Genomic DNA, 20,529 nt, shown 5'->3' with positions numbered 1-20,529 from the left:
ATGATGTCATACTGCTGGAACAGGCAGCTCACCTTCTACAGACCAAGCAGGTTGAAGACAAAGTCAGGATTTGAATGGTCCAGATGCTGAGGAGGTCACAACTGGTCCGTTGAGTCTCTGCTTGCCCATTGGTCTGGGATTGAAGCCAGGTGAGACTAACCTAAGCACAGAACTCTTTCACTCTGGGAGGTAAACTGGGGTCCTCAGTCGGAGACGACGTGAACAGGTATAAAGTGAAGCCAGAAGACGTCAGCGGCGTCCCCCGTTTGAGTGAGAACTGGAGCAGAGGCGTTTCATCTCTCAGATTCTGGTAACTTCCACGTGATGATTGCAGCGATGGTTTAAAATGTCTGACGAGCACGCTCAGACCCCCGACTGGACTCCTGTTGATCGAGCTAACACAGAGTTATGTTGAACATTTTGTAGCCACGCCCCCTCTCTGATGTCACTAACAGCGTCTCCACCCATCGTCCTACTCTCAGCTGCTGGTTTCTTTTCCACACTTAGTTTTATTGCAGCTCACATAGACAGAGGGAGCCGGCTCAGTTCACACAGTTTATTGTTTTTACATCAGGAGCCTGTAACCAAGGAAACGCCTGCAGGATGTAAACAGTACAAAATAAAGGCACTTAACTTACAGCTGTGAGCTCCATTAAATAGCTTCTCTTTGCTCTTCTGTACACGTATTTACAGACATGGGACAGCGAAGGAGACGAAACACGCACGCCACGAAGTTTAAGACCAAACCGACAGATTTAAAACATTGATGTTAAAAACAGAAAGGAAAATACGACTAAAACACAGGAAGCTGCTCCTTCACAGTAAAACACTCCGTCTGTGTCTGCGTGCGTCACTGGGAGGAGCTGCGGTCGTTGGCGACGTCCTGCAGGCGGCGCATTAGAGCGTTGGAGTCGGGACAGACGCGTTTGGGCGAGGCTCCCTCCTCCAGAGCCATGCCACGCTTCCTGGTCGGAGTCTCTCCGGTGCGGATCATGCTGTTGATCTCCTGGAGACGCTGAAGGGTCAGAGGTCACAGATTAGTGTTCAAAGCTCTGTCGGGCTGAGCTGCACATGCTCAGACTCCTGACTCTTTGATCTCGGAGCTCGTTTATTAAACTGTTTCAGGGTGATGACGGCGTCCTGCAGGGGGGACCATTTTATCGTACTTTCAGGAATCCCTCCATAATCTGACTTCCTGTTTAAAGATGTTAAATAATAACACTTGAATATTGATGAGCTACAGCTAACCTGTGTCCGCGTTCACATGGACCTGTTTAAATAAAGTTAGAGGGTGAAGCATCTCGAGACGACCGTTGTTGGGACAGGAAGCTGGTTTTACGCTCAGTTTCTCCAGAAAACATCAGAGGAACACTTTATTTTGAAAAGCCAAACTGTATCCTGTATAATAAACTGTTTGAACATCACGTGAAGTTATAAACGGACCTCTAACCTCTGCCTGCATCACGAAGCCCAGGTACACCGCAGAGGTACGACAGACTCTCGCTCGTTTTTCTAACCGCCGCTGCCGTGCGCCGGCGCCGGCGGGAGAAGCCGAGTGTAAATCGACCACTGAAGGTTTTAAAATCATGAGAACGTTTCAGACACACGAGGAAAGCAACAGTTTGGTTTCCGTACGAGAAGAAACAGCGTGGCGTCAACACGTCGTTACGGATAAAATAGCTGCTGTGAACGTGAGCAGTGACTCGTGTGGGGGCTTACGTTGGGGGGGCTGCTGCAGATGTAGTAGTGAATCTTTTCCCTGGGGGTCATCAGTGAGGGGGCGGAGCCTGCCTTGTGAGGCGAGATGTAGATGGAGTGTTTGCTGGACAGAAGCATCCGGCGGGGAGAGCCGGTCCTCACGGAAGGGTACGGACACAGAGGGGGGGTCTCGACCTGAGCATGAGAAAAACAAAGAGGTCAGGAGAACGATGCTGTCACGCCCAACCGTCAGCCTCCGTCAGCCTCCGCCTGGGCTGTGTTTGTGCTGCTGGAGCCTTTTTAATGACATTTATTGATATTTAAACATCTTGGATTTAAAATGAGTCAAGTTTAAATGTTTGGTCCAGAAGTCTCATCATCAGCTTCACAGACACTAAGCTGCTGCATTAATAATCAATAATGTTATTGATCAGCTAAATGGCTCCCAGCTCAGTCCACGTACCCCTGCAGACAGCGAGTTTGGCGAGTATTTCAGAGCAAAGGGCGTCATCTGCTTGATATACACGTTGTTGTAGAAGTGGATGAGGTCCCCTCGCTCCTGCTCCTCCTCCCCGGCATTGGCGGTGGACGTGCACGAGGTCTTGTTGGAGGTGTTTGTGGGCGTGGAGGGGGCGCTGCCGGGCTGGGGGGTGGGTAAGGTGCTGCTGGAGCGAATAGGGACCGGGCTGACGTCGCCACCTGCTGGAAGGAAGAACAGAGTAAGAGCACAATGACGGCACCTGAACACAAAGATGGCCGACGCTGTGCTTCTGCTACAAGAACACAGAGGTCGTGTCCAAATTCATGGGCTGCATCCTCCTGAGGCCGCATTTGTACACCGATTACGTCACAGCGACGCGCGGAAGGCTGTCCAAATTCGTAGACTCCTCCGAATGCAGCCGACAAATGCGTCCTCCTTTTCCCCGAATTTGAAAGATGGGTCGGTGTGTCCTTCGTGGCCCACCATATCCCAGAATTCATAGTGCGGCCCAGCCAAACTCCAGTTTCCAGCAATGGCGGCCGCTACTAAGTTTTAAAATTACTCATACTAATCTTTCTGGGTCACAAAATAAACTTTTAACATATTTTCAGGCAAGAAAGTAGCTGTGTAAACATCAAATATCTGCTCGGTTTATCAAGATATCCCATATTTGCAAAACTGCTTCGACGTTTTCGGAGATGTCTGTTACCCACCAGCTCGACAGCTAGCCGGGAGCTCGAGGGTCACTGAAGCCGCCGAGAACGGCACAACTCCCGGCACATCATTTTCAGATCACCGCGGACTTTCGCTGCTCGGGTTAAACGTAATATATAAGTCACTTAGACAACCTACAAATGTTATTGTTGGGCTTTTTTCAGTGTTTTGTTTGTTCGTGAGTAAATCGGTTTGGCTGAGATTAAAGTTATTAGATTAGATAAAATAAAACTTTATTAATCCCCCTCCTCCTTGGTTTTCACACAGCTGACTAAACGTCAAACAGAAAACTGATCAAACAGAAGTGTGAGACGGTCGAGAATTTACGCCAGTGTCCTGTTATATTTTAGATAGCAAGGAGCAGACGGCTGAGTTTATTAAACTCCACCGAGACAGCGGTGACGCTAATCAGAAGGCGAGACCGTCCAATTTCCCCAGCCGTTTACTTCCGGCCTACCCGACCTTCTGAGGACCCGGCCCACGTAGACCGCGAAGGCTGGGTCCACAGGAGGATGCAGCCCATGAATTTGGACACGACCAGAGTCTGAAATCTCCCCCTGAGCAGGAAACAGGAAGCACGTCAGATTGAGTGATGAAACTGCTGACAGCAGGAGCATGTCATTGACGCAAGACACTGATGAACGTCATAAACAGCAGGAAGGGACGATCCGGGTCAGATGTGGGCTGCAAGGTGGCTTGCAGCAGCATAAACACACGGAGAGACGCAGGTGTGGAGTCTGTAAGCTAACCCTGAGGTTAGCATCGCCAAAAAACAACCGGATTCTTCTGCAGGAGCTTAAAATGATCGCTGTGAGAAACTGAAGGTTTATAATGCTTTTATAATCGTAACTGAACCAGACCACCTGACACGCACGCTAACATGCACCGTTAACACACACTGCTAAAACACAGAATAACACCAACACTAACACTCACTGCTAACGTGCATGTTAACATACACCGCTAACACGCACGCTAACACTCACAGCTAACACACACTGCTAAAACACAGAATAACACACACGCTAACACACACCGCTAACACTCACAGCTAACACACACTGCTAAAACACAGAATAACACACACGCTAATACACACCACTAACACTCACAGCAAACACACACTGCTAAAACACACGCTAACACACACCGCTAACACTCACAGCTAACACACATAATAACACACACGCTAACACACACCACTAACACTCACAGCAAACACACACTGCTAAAACACACGCTAACACACACCGCTAACACTCACAGCTAACACACATAATAACACACACGCTAACACTCACAACTAACACACATAATAACACACACGCTAACACTCACAGCTAACACACACGCTAACACACATCGCTAACACTCACAGCTAACACACATAATAACACACACGCTAACACTCACAGCTAACACACAGAATAACACACACGCTAACACACACCGCTAACACTCACAGCTAACACACATAATAACACACACCGCTAACACTCACAGCTAACACACATAATAACACACACCGCTAACACTCACAGCTAACACACATAATAACACACACGCTAACACTCACAGCTAACACACAGAATAACACACACGCTAACACACACTGCTAACGGAGTTGATGTTTCCACACGTTTGAACCGACTGAGCATGCTCAGGGAGGTCAACCTCAGGATGAGGTCATGTGTCTATACCTGCGTCCTGGCTGCCGTCTGTGAGCGGGTTCAGTTTGTTGGTGCTGGAGTGACGCCTCCTCCCTGAGATCAGCACGCTCCTGTAGACCTGAAACACGAACACAGAACATTGGAGAACATCAGCAGCAGCTCGTCACCCCTCGTTTTTCCTCACACAGCAAGCTGGAGGGAGGAAGAGTTCCTTACATTGCTGCTGGCCTGAGGCTGAGAGCGGTAACACTTCATGATGTTCTGGAAGGATCTGTCCTCTTTGGTCACCTGACAGAAGCAAACAGGTCACATGTTACTGGAGCACAGAGCTCACAGAGACGTTCCTCCTGCAGCACCAAGTCAAAGACGAGCAGAAAAGCTGAAAACAAGCGTGCTCAGCTTCCTGTTACCAGAGAGTCAAGAGTTGAGTGACAGTAAAGCTGGAGGCAGAGAGTTAACCCTTCAAAGCTCCTGCAGGTGAAGGTGGGATACCTCTGGCCTTTCTGAACTGAACCTGCTCTTCTTCTTTGTGAGTCTCAGAACATCTCTGAGCTCGTTGTCACGACGATGAAGAACCTGACTGACCTTGGCCATGACGTAGACGGCACACATGAGGAGCTGGTCCAGGTGTCGGTCCATCATCATGTCCGTGCAGTGGACCAGCGAGTACTCGAAGCAGGTCCAGATCTTCCTCCGGAGCTCCGGCATGATGTCCAGTCGGGCGCACAGGTCTCGGAGGCGGACGCTGGCGAGGTGGTACACCTGGGAGGAAACGCTGCAGGTAAACGAATCACACCTACACAGCGGAAGCAGAGCCGCACTGAGCATGTGCACGAGCACGTACCTTCCTGAAGAACAGTGACAGCGAGCCCTTCCTCAGCGCGCCGCCGGCTGGTTTAGGGGCCGGCTTGACAGTGGCTGGTTGCACGGCGATGGTGCCGGCGAGCGCCTGCGGGGGCAGCGGCTGCAGAGCGGCACCAGCCTGTCCTGTCACGCTCACCTGCACCGGGATGAAGGTAATCCCTCCACTCTCATTGGCTATCCCTGCAGAGAGGTCAAAGGTCAGAGGGTGCCGTTTCTCACTTTCACCTTCGGGCTCGTGTTTTCTGACCCTCACCCTGCACAGGGATGGTCACTGTCTGCCCGTTGTTGGCGGTCACGGTGGCAGTTGCCATAGTGACCACAGTCTGTCCCGCCGGGATGGCCGTGACGAGGCTCGCCTGGGTGGGCTTGGCGACAGCAGTGCTGGCGGAGCCACTGGAGGCGAGGCCGGGCTCGCTGTCCACGGGGTCAACAAAGAGACGGCGGCGAGCCGTGCTGGCCGGCGGTGAGCTGTAACGGTCCAACAGGGTGGTTGGGGAGGGGGACACACCTGTAGGAGGAAGAGGAGGGCCAATGAGCTCCAAGAGTCCTTTAGCCGCATCAGAAGTCACACACACACACACAGTGTGCAGGTGTGACAGGTATCAGGTGTGTGACCTTTGAGCGTGCTGCTGCTGCTGAGCTCGGCGCCGTGGCTGACCGGAGTGACGGGAACGCTGCCGGAGCTGCTCTCATCCTGCTGCTCCAGGTACTGAGGAGGCATCACCTGAAACACACACACCTGCTGATGAAACACACCTGAAACTTTGTTCAGCCAAACAAGAAGAGGAGAAGCGAGGACGAGACTTTCACGCAGCAGGCGGGACGTTTTTACGGATCAACAGGACCGGAATCAGCTGATCACAGCGAGGCCTCCTGCAGGTGTTATTCACCCAGAGTCAGAAACCACCAAACATGAAGGTCTGCAGTTACATTTGACCTCAGGACACACGAACAAAAAAGCACAAAGAAGGAAACACCGACACGTATATCATCAAACATGGACGGACCTCCTGGCAGCTGGGGGCGTGGTCTTTGGCCCCACGGAGGCTCTCCCACAGCGGGGAATCGCCAGTCCAGGCCAGACTCTCCAGGACCTGCTCCTCCACCTGGTTCAGGTGCTTCACCACCTCCCGAAACAGACCCTGCTCCGCCCGCACCAGCACCTCAATCACCTGCAGAGACAGACGACAAGCTTTCTTCATCCAACTGTTCATCCATCATCCATCCAAACATCATCCATCATCCATCCAATCATCTGGCGTTTTCTGAAAAACAAACCTTGTTAGGACCTACTTTTTGATGAGGGCGTATTGATACCTTGTAGAAGTGATAGGCAGGCAGCTGGAAGATGCCGAGGACGTTGGGGAAATCTCCAGGAGGTCTGTAGGAGAAGATGACGATCTCCAAGCAGCAGGCGAGCAGAGAGCGGTGGAAGATATCCTGCTCCAGAATACACTGCAACACACACACACACACACACACACACACACACACACTTTATAAGATGACTTTATCAGTACACGGCTGCATGTGAGATAATCTGAGAAAAACATTCAAACAGGAAGCAGATGAAGCAGTGATGGAGGCTGACATAAAGAAGGATTATTCTGATCTGTGACTCATGCAAAGTTGCTCTGAAAATGGAAATAAGTGTTTTCCCTCACAGACAGGTCGGCGTCGCCCAGAATCATCTTCTCTCTCTCGATGACTGACTCCAGGATCCTGTAGTAGAGCGCCTCTGCCAGGTGGAAGTACTTCACCGCCATGTCTGCGAGGACAAACGTTACTCGGTCACAGCAGGTCGCTCGTGTGCAGTGATGCGAGGCTACGTGCATACCTTTGCCCATGGCCCTGCCCCCGTCTGTGGCGCCGTCCTCGTAGTGCTGGGAGAAGACGTCGAACATGTCGTTCAGGCGCCGGCTGATGGCGTTGCTCGGGTCTCTGGCGCAGCTCCTGGGCGAAACGAGAGCAGGCGTGTTGAAAGGGTCAGAGTTAAAGACGACGTCAGACACGCTGACACGTACCTGAGCGTCTCGGCCAGCTTGGCGCTCGGCCCCTGCTTGGTGCCCGACAGCAGCGTGTGGAGACGCCCCACGCTCTTCATGGCGGAGGAGAGCGGAGACGCCAGGCTGCCCTCCTGCACGTACTTCCTGCCCGTCAGTGGGGTGGAGACTTTCAGAGCCGAGGCCTGGGGGGGAGGTGGCATGTTAGCGAGGTGGGAAGCAAACCAATCAGAGAGCATAAAAGAGGCAAGGTCAGGTCTTACAGCGAGGCTGGTGTGGAGCCTGAAGGTGGCGCTGTTCTGGTGCTCCGCCCCCTCGCACAGGCAGGGCCCCGGGGTGCCAATGTCCTCGCTCGCTCCCTCGCCGGTGAAGATCCTCTCGTCCAGGCTGCCTGTGGCCAAAACGTGCTCCTCGTACAGGCGGCTGAGCGCCAAACTGAGGGCGAATCAGAGCAGAGGGCGGTCAGCGGCGTCTACGTGCTGTTACCATGACCCGTCACCAGGGGGCGGAGTCAGAAACACGTGGGTCTTTAGTTTACCCCCTGCTACAGGTAAACAGCTCCAATTAACCAACACAGAACGGCCTTCAAACTTACAGACTGTCTCCAAAGTTCATGGGGTCCAGGAAGCCGGTCAGACTGTCCTCCTTTCCTCGGAGAATCTGCCAACGGACACGAGAGGAAGCTGAGTGTAGCGCCAACACGGTTCCTACCTGTGCAGGTACGAAGCTGCTCTATGTGACCAAACCAACCAATATTATTATTCATTTACATTTAATCGTATAAAACTTTAAATGATTTCTGACGTTTGATGTGATTATTATTTATCAGCAGAGCTCTGCAGAGCAGACAAACAGCCAACATGTTAAAGACGCGCTCGCTTTACTGCACTCTGCATCCCTGACGTGTTCAACACCGGGGCTCACACTCAGTCTCAGTTCTCAGTCCCAAGCTGCTCCGACTGTGCTGTGGGCCGGACCATAGTCTTTGCTGGACTGATTCTGGCCCCCGGGCCTTATGTTTGACCCCTCTGCTTTAACCCAGATCACTAACATGCACTTTTCCAACACCCTCACTAACGCCGCGTGTGAAACACACGCCCGTCATTCTGCTTTTACCCCGTGGAGTGGCTCCAAACCAACAGAGGAAACCTCGCCGAGGCTCTCGAGGCCCGGCACCCGCTCAGGTGTGTTCACCTGAGTGAAGGTGTGGGAGGAGGTGGCTCACCCTCTTGTGGAAGAGCTTCTTGATGAAGGGTTTCCAGAAGTGCTCTTTGACCCCTTTGGCCTCCAGCACCAGGCCGTCGTGCAACTGGCACAGCTGCTCCATGAAGCAGAACGGGCCCGAGGCCGGCCGGAAGTCCTTGGTGCCGAAGTCCTCAGGAAGCCCTGTGGGACGGAGAGACAGCGTTACCATGGAGACATGACAACACACAAATTGTGTTATTTTTAACGATAACATCATTTAAACTTTCATTCCTCGTGTGTTAACCCCACAGCGGCCCCAGGAGGCTCCACCTCCTCAGTCGCGCTGATGATATTGTTCAGCTCTAATCCTGGTTCTACTGCAGCTGATTCAATCCCAGGATAATGAAATCCTGATCGCTGGTCTGTTGGTTCAGCCAGCACGACCTTCTTCCTGTTTAACAGGCAGGTATTTAACCCAAACCTTCAGGAGCGTCTCGTGTCACCTGAGCGGGCTGAACCGCGCCCTCCTGCCTCTAAACGTGCACCTTTCTTTAAATGTTAGTTTCATGCCGAAACGCTGCTCGTGGGCGGAGTGTTCAATGAAGCAGGCGAGCTCCCCGAGTCTGACCTCGCTCGGCTCCAGGGTTGTGCCTGACGGGATCACGTGGTGTTTCGGGGCCTCACGGGGGCGCACAGGAAACCCGACAGGAAGTAAGGGCAGCGCTGACAGAGCCTGCTGCCGGCTCCACCTTTGATTTATTTGAGGTGTGACCCAATGCTGCAGGTGAGCGATAAGCAGGCTTCCTCTGCAGCCGACATGATTTATTCAAAGAACTGGAGACGTTACTACAGCAACCAAACTAAACCAAGTGCGAACAGCACGTTAACAAAGGCAGGAACGATGTGTACGTCAGCCTCAGGACGCCACCTTTGAACTCGGGGTTCAGCAGGTCCTTCCTGGCGTTGCACAGCAGGGCGTTGGTGAAGACGAGGTCGAGGGCGCACAGCAGCAGGTGGTACGAGTTCACCAGGTCGTCGCTGATCATGGGGAAGTTCCCTGAAAGAAGAAGCAGAAACATCATCGAGGTGCAAACCGGACTCATCAGCGTGCATGAACCAGAGCCGAGAGCAGGAAGTGAGCCGCACGCCGAGACCTGGCGTTCCAGCTGAGTGGCTGCTGGGACGAGATTGAAGCTTCACAGTTCTGATTATTTATTATCCCATTTCTGCAGCTCCCAACAATAACGCAGAGAAACACCACACACGTGAGCGACAGTGGGGAGGAAAAACCTCCACCTGTCTGTGACGAGCTGTGGTTTGCACCAGGGCGCTGTGACGGACTTCTCTGACATCATTAAACAGGAAGTGCTTACCTTTGGCGTGGACAAACAGCACCCAGCAGAAGTTGAAGACCTCGGTCACGGTGCACGGGTGGCGTCTGCAAAACAAAGAGCGCACATAGGTTACCAGGCAGCACTGCAGACCCGCCCCCGCCTGGCGACCACACCAACAAACACCAAAGAACTGAATACTGAGCGGTTAGCATGAAGGTGAGGTCAGAGGTTACGGTCCCACCTCTGCTTGCGGCTGCGGTGCACTCGCGGCGGCTCCTCTGACGGCGCCCTGAAGATGGATTTGAAGATGGGGACGTACTTCTTGAAGATGACGGCGGACACGATGAAGTTCCTCTCCAGCTTGTCGGTGCTCTGACGGAAGTCCGGCGGCAGGTCAGCCATGTCCTGCCACTTCTTCATCTTACTGAAGAACTCGATGAGGCTGAGGAGGAGCAGAGGGCGGGGACATGAGGAGCGAGCCGAGCCACGAAGATGACGTAATAAAAACCTTGTGGTCGCCTCTAAACCCTTCACAGAGCGCACATCCCATTTTATTCTATTTTTATTTATTCATCATTTTAAATATTTTGTAGCTGATATATTTAGTTTTCCTGCTCGTTTCCAGCTGTTTGTGTGTCTGAGTGGTTCTCGCGTTCCCTCGCGTTCATAGTCTTTTGTCTATTTCCTGTTTTATTTTGAAGGTCTGCCTCTGTTACTGTGCCTGCTGGCCCCGCCCTGATTCTCTTCACCTGGGTTACCTGCCTGGCCGTGTGTCGTTATGTCATCAGTGATTGTGTTTCTGTGGGTGTGAAGGTGGAGAGGGGCACACCGACCTCATCTCGGAGCAGCGCAGGATTCGGGTCAGAGAGACGTAGTTCCCCTCGGCCGTGCCTTTTCCTACCGTGGGCACAGACGACCTGCAGGCCACGTAGAGGGCGCACGCCAACCAGTGCAGCTCGCTGCCCTGCGACAGGAAACAAGATGACAGGAAGCTTTGCAGACGTTAATGAATAAATATAATTTTTATTTAAAAGGACGAAGGGCGCATCGAGGGACGGACAGCACTCTCATCTCCTTCCCTCTCGTTTCCTTCGGTAGTGAACACTTGCTCCCTGAGCAGAGAGCTCAGGCTGTGACGTCGCTCTGTGCCGAGGCTGACCTCCATGATCTGGACCTGAGCTTTTCTAAAACAACTCAGGAACCTGAACCTGAGTTTGAACCCATCCTAAGCAGATCTAATGTAAGAATACAAAATAAGGTTTGACTCCACACAGCCTCCTGTGACTAAAAACACCTATAAATAACTTCAGGTGTACCCCGCCCCTCAGCCTGTGACGACAAACCCCGCCCCTCAGGCGTTCCTGGGTATTTAATGGTCACACTCAGTGTACTTAGAGCAATCATGAAGTAAAATAAACCGCCATACTGCTCAGATCCAAGTACTCACAGTACTTAAAGTACTCGTTATGCTGATATTAGTGTAGCACAGTTCTTTATTATTACTGTGTTTAATACCTCGGACTGCTGGGCGGAGCAACATAAACACCACCTTCACCTGATGGAGGAGGAAACACCCTGCAGGGCACCGAAGTACTCGAGTAAAAGTATTCAGATATTTGTTGCTGTAGAAGAACGACAGCGCTACAGTTAAAGAGGCATCCGCCCGCCCCCTGGGGACACGCCCCTGCCCCTGGACGCCGAGACCCGTCAGAAACACGTCACAGAGCCACCTGTCCAGGTGAGCGTGCTTACCTCCAGGGTGAAGTTCCTGCTGATGTTCTCGTAGCTCCCCCACGCCTCCCCGCTCGCCTCCTCGTCCATGTTCAGCGCCCTGCAGAGCTCCTCGAACCCGCGGCGCGCTCTCTGCGCGGTTTCGTCCTCGTCGCTCATTTTCACCGCACTGACCGGACAGTGTCGACCCCGCCGGGCACAGGGGGCCTCCCGCGGCGCGCGGACACGCTATTCACGGGGCTGATGTCCTGAATAACGCCGTTATTACCGAGCACCGGGGCTCCCGGCCTGCGAGGCCATTTAAAAGTCCTTTGACTGACAGATACGCACGCATGCGCGGCTGCCAGCCACAGCGTCAAACGTCACGTCTCAGCGTACGTGCTTTAGCGAATAGCACAAATAACGTAGCGGGGCCCCGCCCACTAAGGGTGCGTAGCTGAGTGTGAGTGGGTGAGCCCACCTGTCAATCACACTGGTGCTGCTTCCGGTTGTTTTGTGTTTTTCGCTGGTGTGGCGCTCCGCTCGCCCGGAAGTCCATCTGAAAAACATTAAATTATAACTTTTGTAAAATCTGTGATCGGTAAAAGGCGGGAAACACAAACCTGTGCAAACGTTTAAATGAGCGCTCATCGTTCGGCTCTCATTAAACTGCTGCACAGGTCCTCACAGTGCAGTGAAAGCGAAGGATGAAACGGGACAAAGACTCAGCTGTCAGAACAACCCAAATAAAGCTGCTCAACCACGACATTAGTGTGTGAAAGGAAAGCAGTCATTATATCTCAGGAGAGTTTGATAGATTAATGCTGCAGTTACCACAAAACTGTGACTGTGGGCAGCAGATTAGACCCTGAGTACATCCTGGCTGTGCTGTAGCACTGTACACACCAACCCTTCAGATTCTTTAATAATCAGCTGAGGCCTGACCCACACTGCCTGACTGTGGGTGTGTGGAAATCAGTGCAGATGACAGAGATCATTCACTAAACAGCAGATAGGAACCCAAACGAGTCATAAAAATAAAGATGTTAGTCAGAGTTATTGCACTTTGTTTATGTGTTGAATTAAATCTCAGATTCTATAAATTGATTGTAGTTTTGTTTAGAATCTGGAGATGACTCTACACCTTTAAATATCATCACTAATAAAGGTCTTAATGAACTTAAACTGTGACTCGTGCATTTGTCTCACGGTCCTCAACAAAATGTTATTATCATAAAGTTAATTTACCGTTAATTTGAACACGCAGAACTCACGCACACATTTCTTCACCTCATGCTGGATTTTCTGCGATGCAATCAAGTGTTAATTATTGTAAAGTTGTAAATGTTTCGTCTTCTTCTTGCAGCGGCTCCTTTCAATAAAGTGTTAAAGACAGAATAATAGAACAATAAACTCACTTAGAGACTGAAGTCATCACTTTAGGAATGTGTCAGAAACTCAGACTCATTATAATGATCTTACCACCGTTTTTTAAAGCTACTGAAAGCTTGCAGTGCTGATATAAACTCCATCCTGAGATTAATCTTTGTCGATTATTGTTGCATTCTCTCCGTCCAGCTCAGCGGCTCACATCGATGTAGAAACATGCATCTCGTCTGGAGCGACGGCCTTGCAGGTCTCTGTCACTCGTTGTTTAACCTCGTCTCCTTCCTGTTCAGCCGGCCGCACAGACGGAGGTTCCTTCTTCTGTTGTAACACGCCATCCTAGTCACATGTTGTCACGTGTTAAGAATTCTGAAGTCTCCTTCAGATCCTTTCACATATGTGTGCATCTTGTACAGTCTTTGATAACTCTTCCTTCTTTAAAGTAACAGGAAGTGATTTTCTTGTGTTTTTACGTTGTTTTCTTGGTCTTTTGTCGCCTATTTGAGTGTTGTTTGGTTTTTAAGGTCTGTAGTACGCTAACGCTGGCAAGTTTATCGCCTTATTTCTGTGGATCTTCAGAACTGTAATTTTTCCAACTGTCCTTTAAAGTTCATCTCTATACATCAGGCTGCAGTGTGCTGTTGGTTCCTGAATGAACTGATTTGTGTTTTTAAGGTGAGAAAATTATTTAAAGGTGCTACCCAAACATTCCTCTGACTTTCTCGTTCCCATCTTGCCTGAATCAGACTTGAAACCAGTGACTGAGACCAGAATCTCATCACTGAGGTCAGAGGTCAAGCTGAGCAGGAGACTCATTATCCAGTCAATCTTCAGAGGACTCGCCCCCTGCTGGACAGCAGCGGGACTGCAGGTCGTCAAGGTCAGTGACCAAACTCCTTTAACACACAGCTGCCCACCTCCGGAAAGACCTCAGCTTTCACAGGATGGACACAAGCCAACCACACACAGCGCCACCTGCAGGGCCTTTTAAGAATTTTCTATCTCTTTGCATTTCTGCTGATCATACTGTTAGATATGTTTCATATGCTGTGGTATAAAATGTGACACAAGGAGGCCGTTTAATGATTTTCTAATAAAGTTTCACTCATCAACTGACTACCTCATTAAAATAATCATCATATTAATCAATTCAAGTAATTTTATTTTTGTTATGCATCATCATGAAGAAAGCTCTGTGTAGTGGCAATTCCTTTTGTTTGACAAACCAAACATCCCACAATTAAAAGTCCACAAGCCACTGCTGCACTGAGATACTATTTCGTACGCAGGCGAAAGAAGTCCACTGTCCAAACTTTAAAGTTGCGTTTTTATGGTTTATTCATCCAGTTTGGCAATAACAAGATCCATTTTTTGTTACTTCCTGCTGCTTCTCCTGCTCTAGTAAAAAACCACAGGCTCACCCCAGTGCATGCTGGTCCTATACCAGTCTCTCTATTTATAGAAACAAAATGGCCCTACAGCTCTTATTGTCATGGTTGCGGCTGTGTGCAGGCTGGATGAGGACCCAATCGCAAACTCACGGAGGCAGGAATTAACTCAAACTTCACAGCTTTATTGCTGGACGGAAAAACCATACAAACTAAACTGGAAAGTATAACATGTTACACGGAAAAACACACGGCCATGGATGAGGGAGAACGCGACACAGAACTGAGGGAGACGCAGACATAAATACACAGAAGGTTAGCGAGGGAAGTGGGAGCACACGGGGAACACAGCTGACACTGATAATCATAACAAGACACGGCAGAAGTGAACGCAACACTGACGGGAGACGGGCAAAGTAAAACAGGAAGTACAGAGGTTCAGACAGGAGGAGCGAGCACGGGGAAAACACAGATATAACGGGCTGGGGAAAACATGGAATAAAACACAAGGAGAGACCAGGGCTCACAAATACACAGAGGGGCACACAAGGGGTAAGAGTCACAAGGGGAAAACACTTAGGGAACAACGTAACAGGGCAGCCCAGGAAACATGGCCTAAATAAGGAGCAAAATACAAAAATACATGAAACTAAGAATACTGGGCCAACATGGCCCAGGATCATGACACTTATTGACTGATTTAACAAGGTAAAATCAAACAAATAAAACATTGAAACAAATATTAACCTACAAATAAACTTGTAAATAAACCCCAAAATATAAGTAAACTAACAACAAACTTTAACTAATTTCAAAATAATAAAAAATAAAGAACAGATAGCTCCAACACTCTGTAAAGTCTCTCCTTCATCCTGAGCTCAGCTTCAGCTTAAAGGACGCTCCTCCCACTGAGGTGTTGACAGCGCTCTTCCTTGCTCACCTGCAGGAGGCGCCGCTTCCAGCAGAGATGCAGACAGCTGCAGCTTCAGAGGCGGGAGGCGGTCTGCGAGCTCCCACCATGCCCCAGGTAGAGCGACTGCTGAGGGAAGGCTTGGCCTGCAGGGGATGCTCACCTGGAGGGAGACACCGTACAAACGCCCTGAGACGGCCCGAGGGAGAAAACCTGTTTGCAGCTCCACAGTTTCATTTTAGAAGAATTAAATAAATAATAAATAATAAAATAAAGACTTTTCTTCAAGTGCTGAGAATGAAATGTTTGAATAATATTGGAAAATGTGGATGTCTCAAAATGACTTTCTTAAACTCCATATGAAACATCATCAGCAATAATGCTAATGATTAAGCTAGCACTTTGGTGACAGTGGGAAAGAAAAACCCCCTTTTAACAGGAAGAAGGGAGATGATGATGATGATGATGATGATGGTGATGATGATGATGCTGCTGCTGCTGATGAGAGTGATGATGATGTTGATGAGAGTGATGATGATGATGATGATGATGATGAGAGTGATGATGATGTTGATGAGAGTGATGATGATGTTGATGAGAGTGATGATGATAGTGATGATGATGTTGATGAGAGTGATGATGATAGTGATGATGATGATGATGATGAGAGTGATGATGATGATGATGACGATGATAGTGATGATGATGATGATGATAGTGTTGATGATGATGATGACGATGATAGTGATGATGATAGTGATGATGATGCTGCTGCTGATGAGAGTGATGATGATGTTGATGAGAGTGATGATGATGTTGATGAGAGTGATGATGATAGTGATGATGATGATGATGATGATAGTGTTGATGATGATGATGACGATGATAGTGATGATGATGCTGCTGCTGATGAGAATGATGATTCTGCTCCAAATGTCCTGAATCTGAAAAGCTGAGTTTTGATCTTGTGTCTTTTTGGTGTTTCACAGAAGAAGGTCCTGAGTTCACCATGGCCGGGGTCTTTCTGTGTGGAGTTTGCATGTTCTCCCCGTGGTTGCGTGGGTTCTCTCCCACAGTCCAAACAGATGCAGTTAAGTGGGGGCAGGTTAACTGGTAACTCTAAATTGCCCATAGGTGCGAATGGTTTTCTGTTTCTATGTGTTAGCCTGGCGACCTGTCCAGGGTGTACCCTGCCTCTTGCTGATGCGGAAGAGGATGCATGGATGGATGTTTTCCTCTAAAACCAGTTCAAAAATAAAGATATTCCTTTTTGAGGAAACTTGGCCATCTTTAAAATGACAGAATGAAGATTTTAGAGTTGAAAGTTTTATTTTCTGTGAAAAAAAGTTTTTATGAGTTAATAATTTTCAGCCTTTTCACATGTTTGGAGTCTGTGTGGAAAGAGCTCCAAACTTTATTTATTCTGACACAGCTGCAGTAGCTGGATGTAACTGGTCCCAGTCCTGATCCTCGTCCCGGTTCCAGCTGCTGCTTCAGGCTCTGAGCGTGCTCACATAAAAAAGGTCAAAGGGTCATGTGACTACCATGACCTGGTTGTAAATATGTTAGAGGGTTAGACCAGCTGTTGGCTTCAAAACGATGTGTGACAAGCAGATCGCCTCCACTGTGGGCGGAGCTTTAAGATCCCTGCTACACGATGTCTGCCTTTTGTTTATCATTTCAGCTCAGTCAACAACAAAAAATCTCTTAAATCTATTTTATTTATCAATTTTATTATTTGTAACTTCATTGTTATGAACTCCCAGTGGAGGGGCCCCTTTTGAGTATGTACCCAGGACCCCCCAGGCTCTAGGACTGCCACTGTGTCATCTGTGGCTGCATAAACGAGACTTACAGATAGAAAAGTTTAAATGTTTTATATTTATAGTTTATGATTTAAAAAGGACACATAAGTGTAAACGTGCCAAACAAGAAACACACCATCAGACATAAATGCATAAAATCACATCATAAACCATCAGTGTAGTGTAAAAATGATCTGTACGCATTGATGAGCTGCTGTGACGTCACAGCTTTTAGGAACGATAGCTGTGTCCCAAACGTCGCTGCATCCTCCGGAGGCTGCATTTGAAGGCCGATTACGTCACAGCCAGGCGGCGAAGGCTGTCCCAATTCGTCAACTCCTTCAAATGCGTCCTTCATTTCCCCGAATTTGAAGGATGGGTCGGGTGTGTCCTTCGTGGCCCACCATATCCCAGAATTCATAGCGCGGCCCAGCCAAATTTCAGCTGCCAACAATGGCGGCCGCTACTAAGTTTTAATATTACTCTCATTACTCTTTCTGGGTCACAAAATAAACGTTTAAGTTTATATTTATATTTTCAGGCGAGAAAGTAGCTGTGTAAACATCAAATATCTGCTCGGTTTATCAAGATATCGCATATTTGCAAAAGTGCTTCGACATTTTCGGAGATGTCTGTTACCCACCAGCTCAATATCAAGCCGGGGGGTTCAATGATCACTCGAGCCGGCGAGAGCAGCAGACTCCCGGCTTCATCGTTTTCAGACCCCCGCTCTTTCGCTACTCAGGTTAAACATGATATATAAGTCACTCGGATAACTCAAAAATGTAATTGTTTGGCTTTTTTCCGTGTTTGGCTGAGATTAAAGTTATTAGATTAAATAAAATAAAATAAAGTAAAATAAAATAAAAGGTGATGCCCAGCAGGGGGCGCTCTGAGCAAACAGACTGCAGGCAGCCTCCCCCTCTGCTTCCCGCAGCATCACCTGCCACCGCCTCTAACGAGGTTTCACAAAGTGTGAAGCAGGAAGCAGACGTTTCAGTCGGCTGTGCAGGTTAAAGTTTCAGTGGCTGTCAGTCTGGGCAGGTTGGTTTCACTGCAGAGGGTCAGAGGAGGGCGGAGCTCCACATCACCTCCATCACACACGTCAACGCATCAGCACCACAGTTTTCTGCCAGTTTCCAGCTTTTAATCATCACGCTTGTGTCAGATAATTGTGGTGATCATGATCTTTTATTTCTCAGTATTCTCTGACACGATTAACGGTCAGGTTTACCTGTGTCCACCTGAGAAGGCGAATAAAAGAGAAAAACAAACTTTCACTTTATTAAAGCAACACGAAGAGAATAAATGAAATATGATGGCTGATGAAATGAAATGATTTCATTTGCTGGGGCAGGTGGAGAGGAGCGAGCGGAGCAGAGGGTCAGACGGCGGGGATGCAGGCTGAAACGGCACTGCAATCACTGGAGATTCTGGGTAATTTTGAGGGACGGCGTGTTTGCAGGAGCTGCAGGGAGCCGCCTGCTGGCCGTCCCAGCTGCTGAGGAGGAGGAGCTGCGTGGCAGGAGGTGGCAGGAGGGTTTGAGTGGCATCACCAGGCGACAGCTGCCGGCCCACGGCTGCACCCCTCGCCGCCTCGCCAGGATGCTCCTCACCGTCTGACAGCGTAAACACACAGCTGGAAGCTGGTGGAGGGGAGGTGACGGGGAGTCGCTCGGGGGGGCTGAGGGACTCTGAACAGGCCGGGAGGTGAACCCGAGCTGTCCATCTGGCACCGTCAGAGGAGGCGCAATTAAACGTATTCCTCAGACTTTCCATCATATAAATTATTATTATTATTGTTACTATTGTTATTATTGTTAATATTATTGTTATTGTTATTATTGTTAATATTATTGTTATTGTTATTATTGTTAATATTATTATTAATAATAATAATATTATTATTGTTATTGTTATGATTGTTAATATTATTGTTATTATTGTTAATATTATTATTATTATTAATAATAATAATATTATTGTTATTGTTATTGTTATTGTTGTTATTTAAGCACCATGAACAGGAAAACAGCGAGAAATCAAAGCTGAGGCCAGAAATAATTTCCCTTTTCGACTCAATTTAATTATCAACAGTCACCTCGAGGTGCTTCATACTGTACAGACCCTACAATCAGTCAGAGACACACTTTGACTGAGCACTTGGTGGCAGTGGGAAGGAAAAACTCACTTTTAACAGAAAGAAACCTCCGGCAGAACCAGGCTCAGGGAGCGATGGTGCCAAATATCAGATTTGTTTATCGATTTCTGCTTGTTTCAAACTGAACCCAGAGAAAAGCTCAGCTTTGACGAGCTCGGCTCTGCTTTAGAAATTCAACTGAAAACTGTAAGAACCATCAGTGATTCTATGAATGCCTGTAAGACAAACGCCATCATGGCTCCAAAGGTGTGAGCACTGAGTGGGCTCTGAGCAGAGAGCATGGGGGACTTCACCGAGGTCTTACGTGTATGCTGACGGTGCTGTGTTACTGTTAGTTTTATAATGAATCCTCTCTGAACGTGTATTAAAGCTTCGCCCTAAATTAGTTTTCTTCTTTAAGGGGCGACCGTGGCTCAGGGGGTTGGGAAGCGTATCTGTAACCGGAAGGTTGCCAGTTCGATCCCTGGGCTCTCTGTCCTGGTTGTTGTGTCCTTGGGCAAGACACTTTACCCTACTTGCCTACTGGTGTTGGCCAGAGGGGCCGATGGCGCGATATGGCAGCCTCGCTTCTGTCAGTCTGCCCCAGGGCAGCTGTGGCTACAACTGTAGCTGCCTCCACCAGTGTGTGAATGTGAGAGTGAATGAATAGTGGCATTGTAAAGCGCTTTGGGTGCCTTGAAAAGCGCTATATAAATCCAATCCATTATTATTATTCTCCCTGATGGTGGCGACCTCACGTCGGTCACGCCAAGGTTGCGGGTTCTTCTTCACTGGTGGCGCCTGTTACACTGTGAGCAACCAGAAGCATCTCCTGACCATCAAGACTTTTATTGGACAATGACTCAGATACATGCAGAGGTCAGCCGTCCCCTCAGAGGGGTCACCTCAGCTGGTGAGCTTTTAAGCACTAAAACCATCATCAGACCGGCTTCCAGTTTGGTGACAGTGAGCATTGATGGGAACACAGCCTGTGGGGTGTTTGAAGCCCTCACCGGACTCAGAGATCCTGCACAGGCACAGGTTTCTTCTTCTCGTCATACGTTGAAGAACTGCATGATGCATGAAGCATGATGCTGCAGATGTTTTCTGTCCAGCTGTTACTCCGTACTTTACAGCACAAACAGAGCGGAGGTTTGTGAATGCAGCCTCCTCCGAGGATCCTGCCAGCCTTCCCAGCTCAGCTTTGTTTAAACTGATCGATACTTCCTGTTTCCTGTTTG

The 20,529-nt window shown here is 49.0% G+C and overlaps 1 protein-coding gene and 1 long non-coding RNA gene across 7 annotated transcripts in view; both read right to left on the bottom strand.

Moving 5' to 3' along the window:
* Positions 1-542: 542 nt before the first annotated feature.
* rbl2 (retinoblastoma-like 2 (p130)) lies at positions 543-13,294 on the bottom strand. Of its 6 annotated transcripts, none has more exons than XM_085281036.1 (24): positions 13,142-13,293; positions 12,908-13,031; positions 11,702-12,218; positions 10,783-10,913; positions 10,191-10,391; positions 9,989-10,053; positions 9,544-9,672; positions 8,656-8,816; positions 8,026-8,090; positions 7,694-7,865; positions 7,452-7,615; positions 7,265-7,380; positions 7,092-7,195; positions 6,721-6,882; positions 6,435-6,599; positions 6,043-6,151; positions 5,681-5,935; positions 5,408-5,607; positions 5,149-5,325; positions 4,780-4,851; positions 4,594-4,681; positions 2,162-2,400; positions 1,720-1,893; positions 543-1,015 (listed from the first exon to the last, which is right to left on the bottom strand). In XM_085281036.1, exons 3-24 carry the CDS (start codon positions 11,837-11,839, stop codon positions 851-853), a joined length of 3,252 nt encoding a protein of 1,083 aa, XP_085137162.1. In that variant the 5' UTR covers positions 11,840-12,218; positions 12,908-13,031; positions 13,142-13,293; the 3' UTR covers positions 543-850. The 6 variants fall into 6 exon arrangements, with proteins under 6 accessions (XP_085137162.1, XP_085137163.1, XP_085137157.1 ...); XM_085281037.1 differs by having other exon boundaries at positions 6,745-6,882; XM_085281031.1 differs by having other exon boundaries at positions 7,092-7,380; positions 13,142-13,294.
* A 1,275-nt stretch (positions 13,295-14,569) lies between these two features.
* LOC146571709 (uncharacterized) overlaps positions 14,570-20,529 on the bottom strand; it is a 7,356-nt gene continuing 1,396 nt past the window's right edge. Inside the window, exon 3 of the long non-coding RNA XR_014893159.1 lies at positions 14,570-15,506. This is a non-coding gene — a long non-coding RNA (uncharacterized LOC146571709). The remainder of the gene's footprint in view (positions 15,507-20,529) is intronic.

Source organism: Mchenga conophoros, linkage group LG7 (genome assembly GCF_057382185.1).
Source record: "Mchenga conophoros isolate Kocher_MC1m ecotype Shallow Benthic linkage group LG7, M_conophoros_male_GT1.1, whole genome shotgun sequence".
NCBI lineage: Eukaryota > Metazoa > Chordata > Actinopteri > Cichliformes > Cichlidae > Mchenga > Mchenga conophoros.
This window is presented reverse-complemented; position numbering and strand designations above follow the sequence as displayed.

Excerpts from the sequence above, each read along its gene's own strand:
- rbl2 (XM_085281031.1), bottom strand. The coding sequence starts at position 11,839 with ATGAGCGACGAGGACGAAACCGCGCAGAGAGCGCGCCGCGGGTTCGAG. Across the intron at positions 5,936-6,042 it reads CAGCAGCAGCACGCTCAAAG|GTGTGTCCCCCTCCCCAACC; the intron begins GTCACACACCTG and ends TTCCTCCTACAG. Across the intron at positions 1,016-1,719 it reads TCTGCAGCAGCCCCCCCAAC|CGTCTCCAGGAGATCAACAG; the intron begins GTAAGCCCCCAC and ends CTGACCCTTCAG.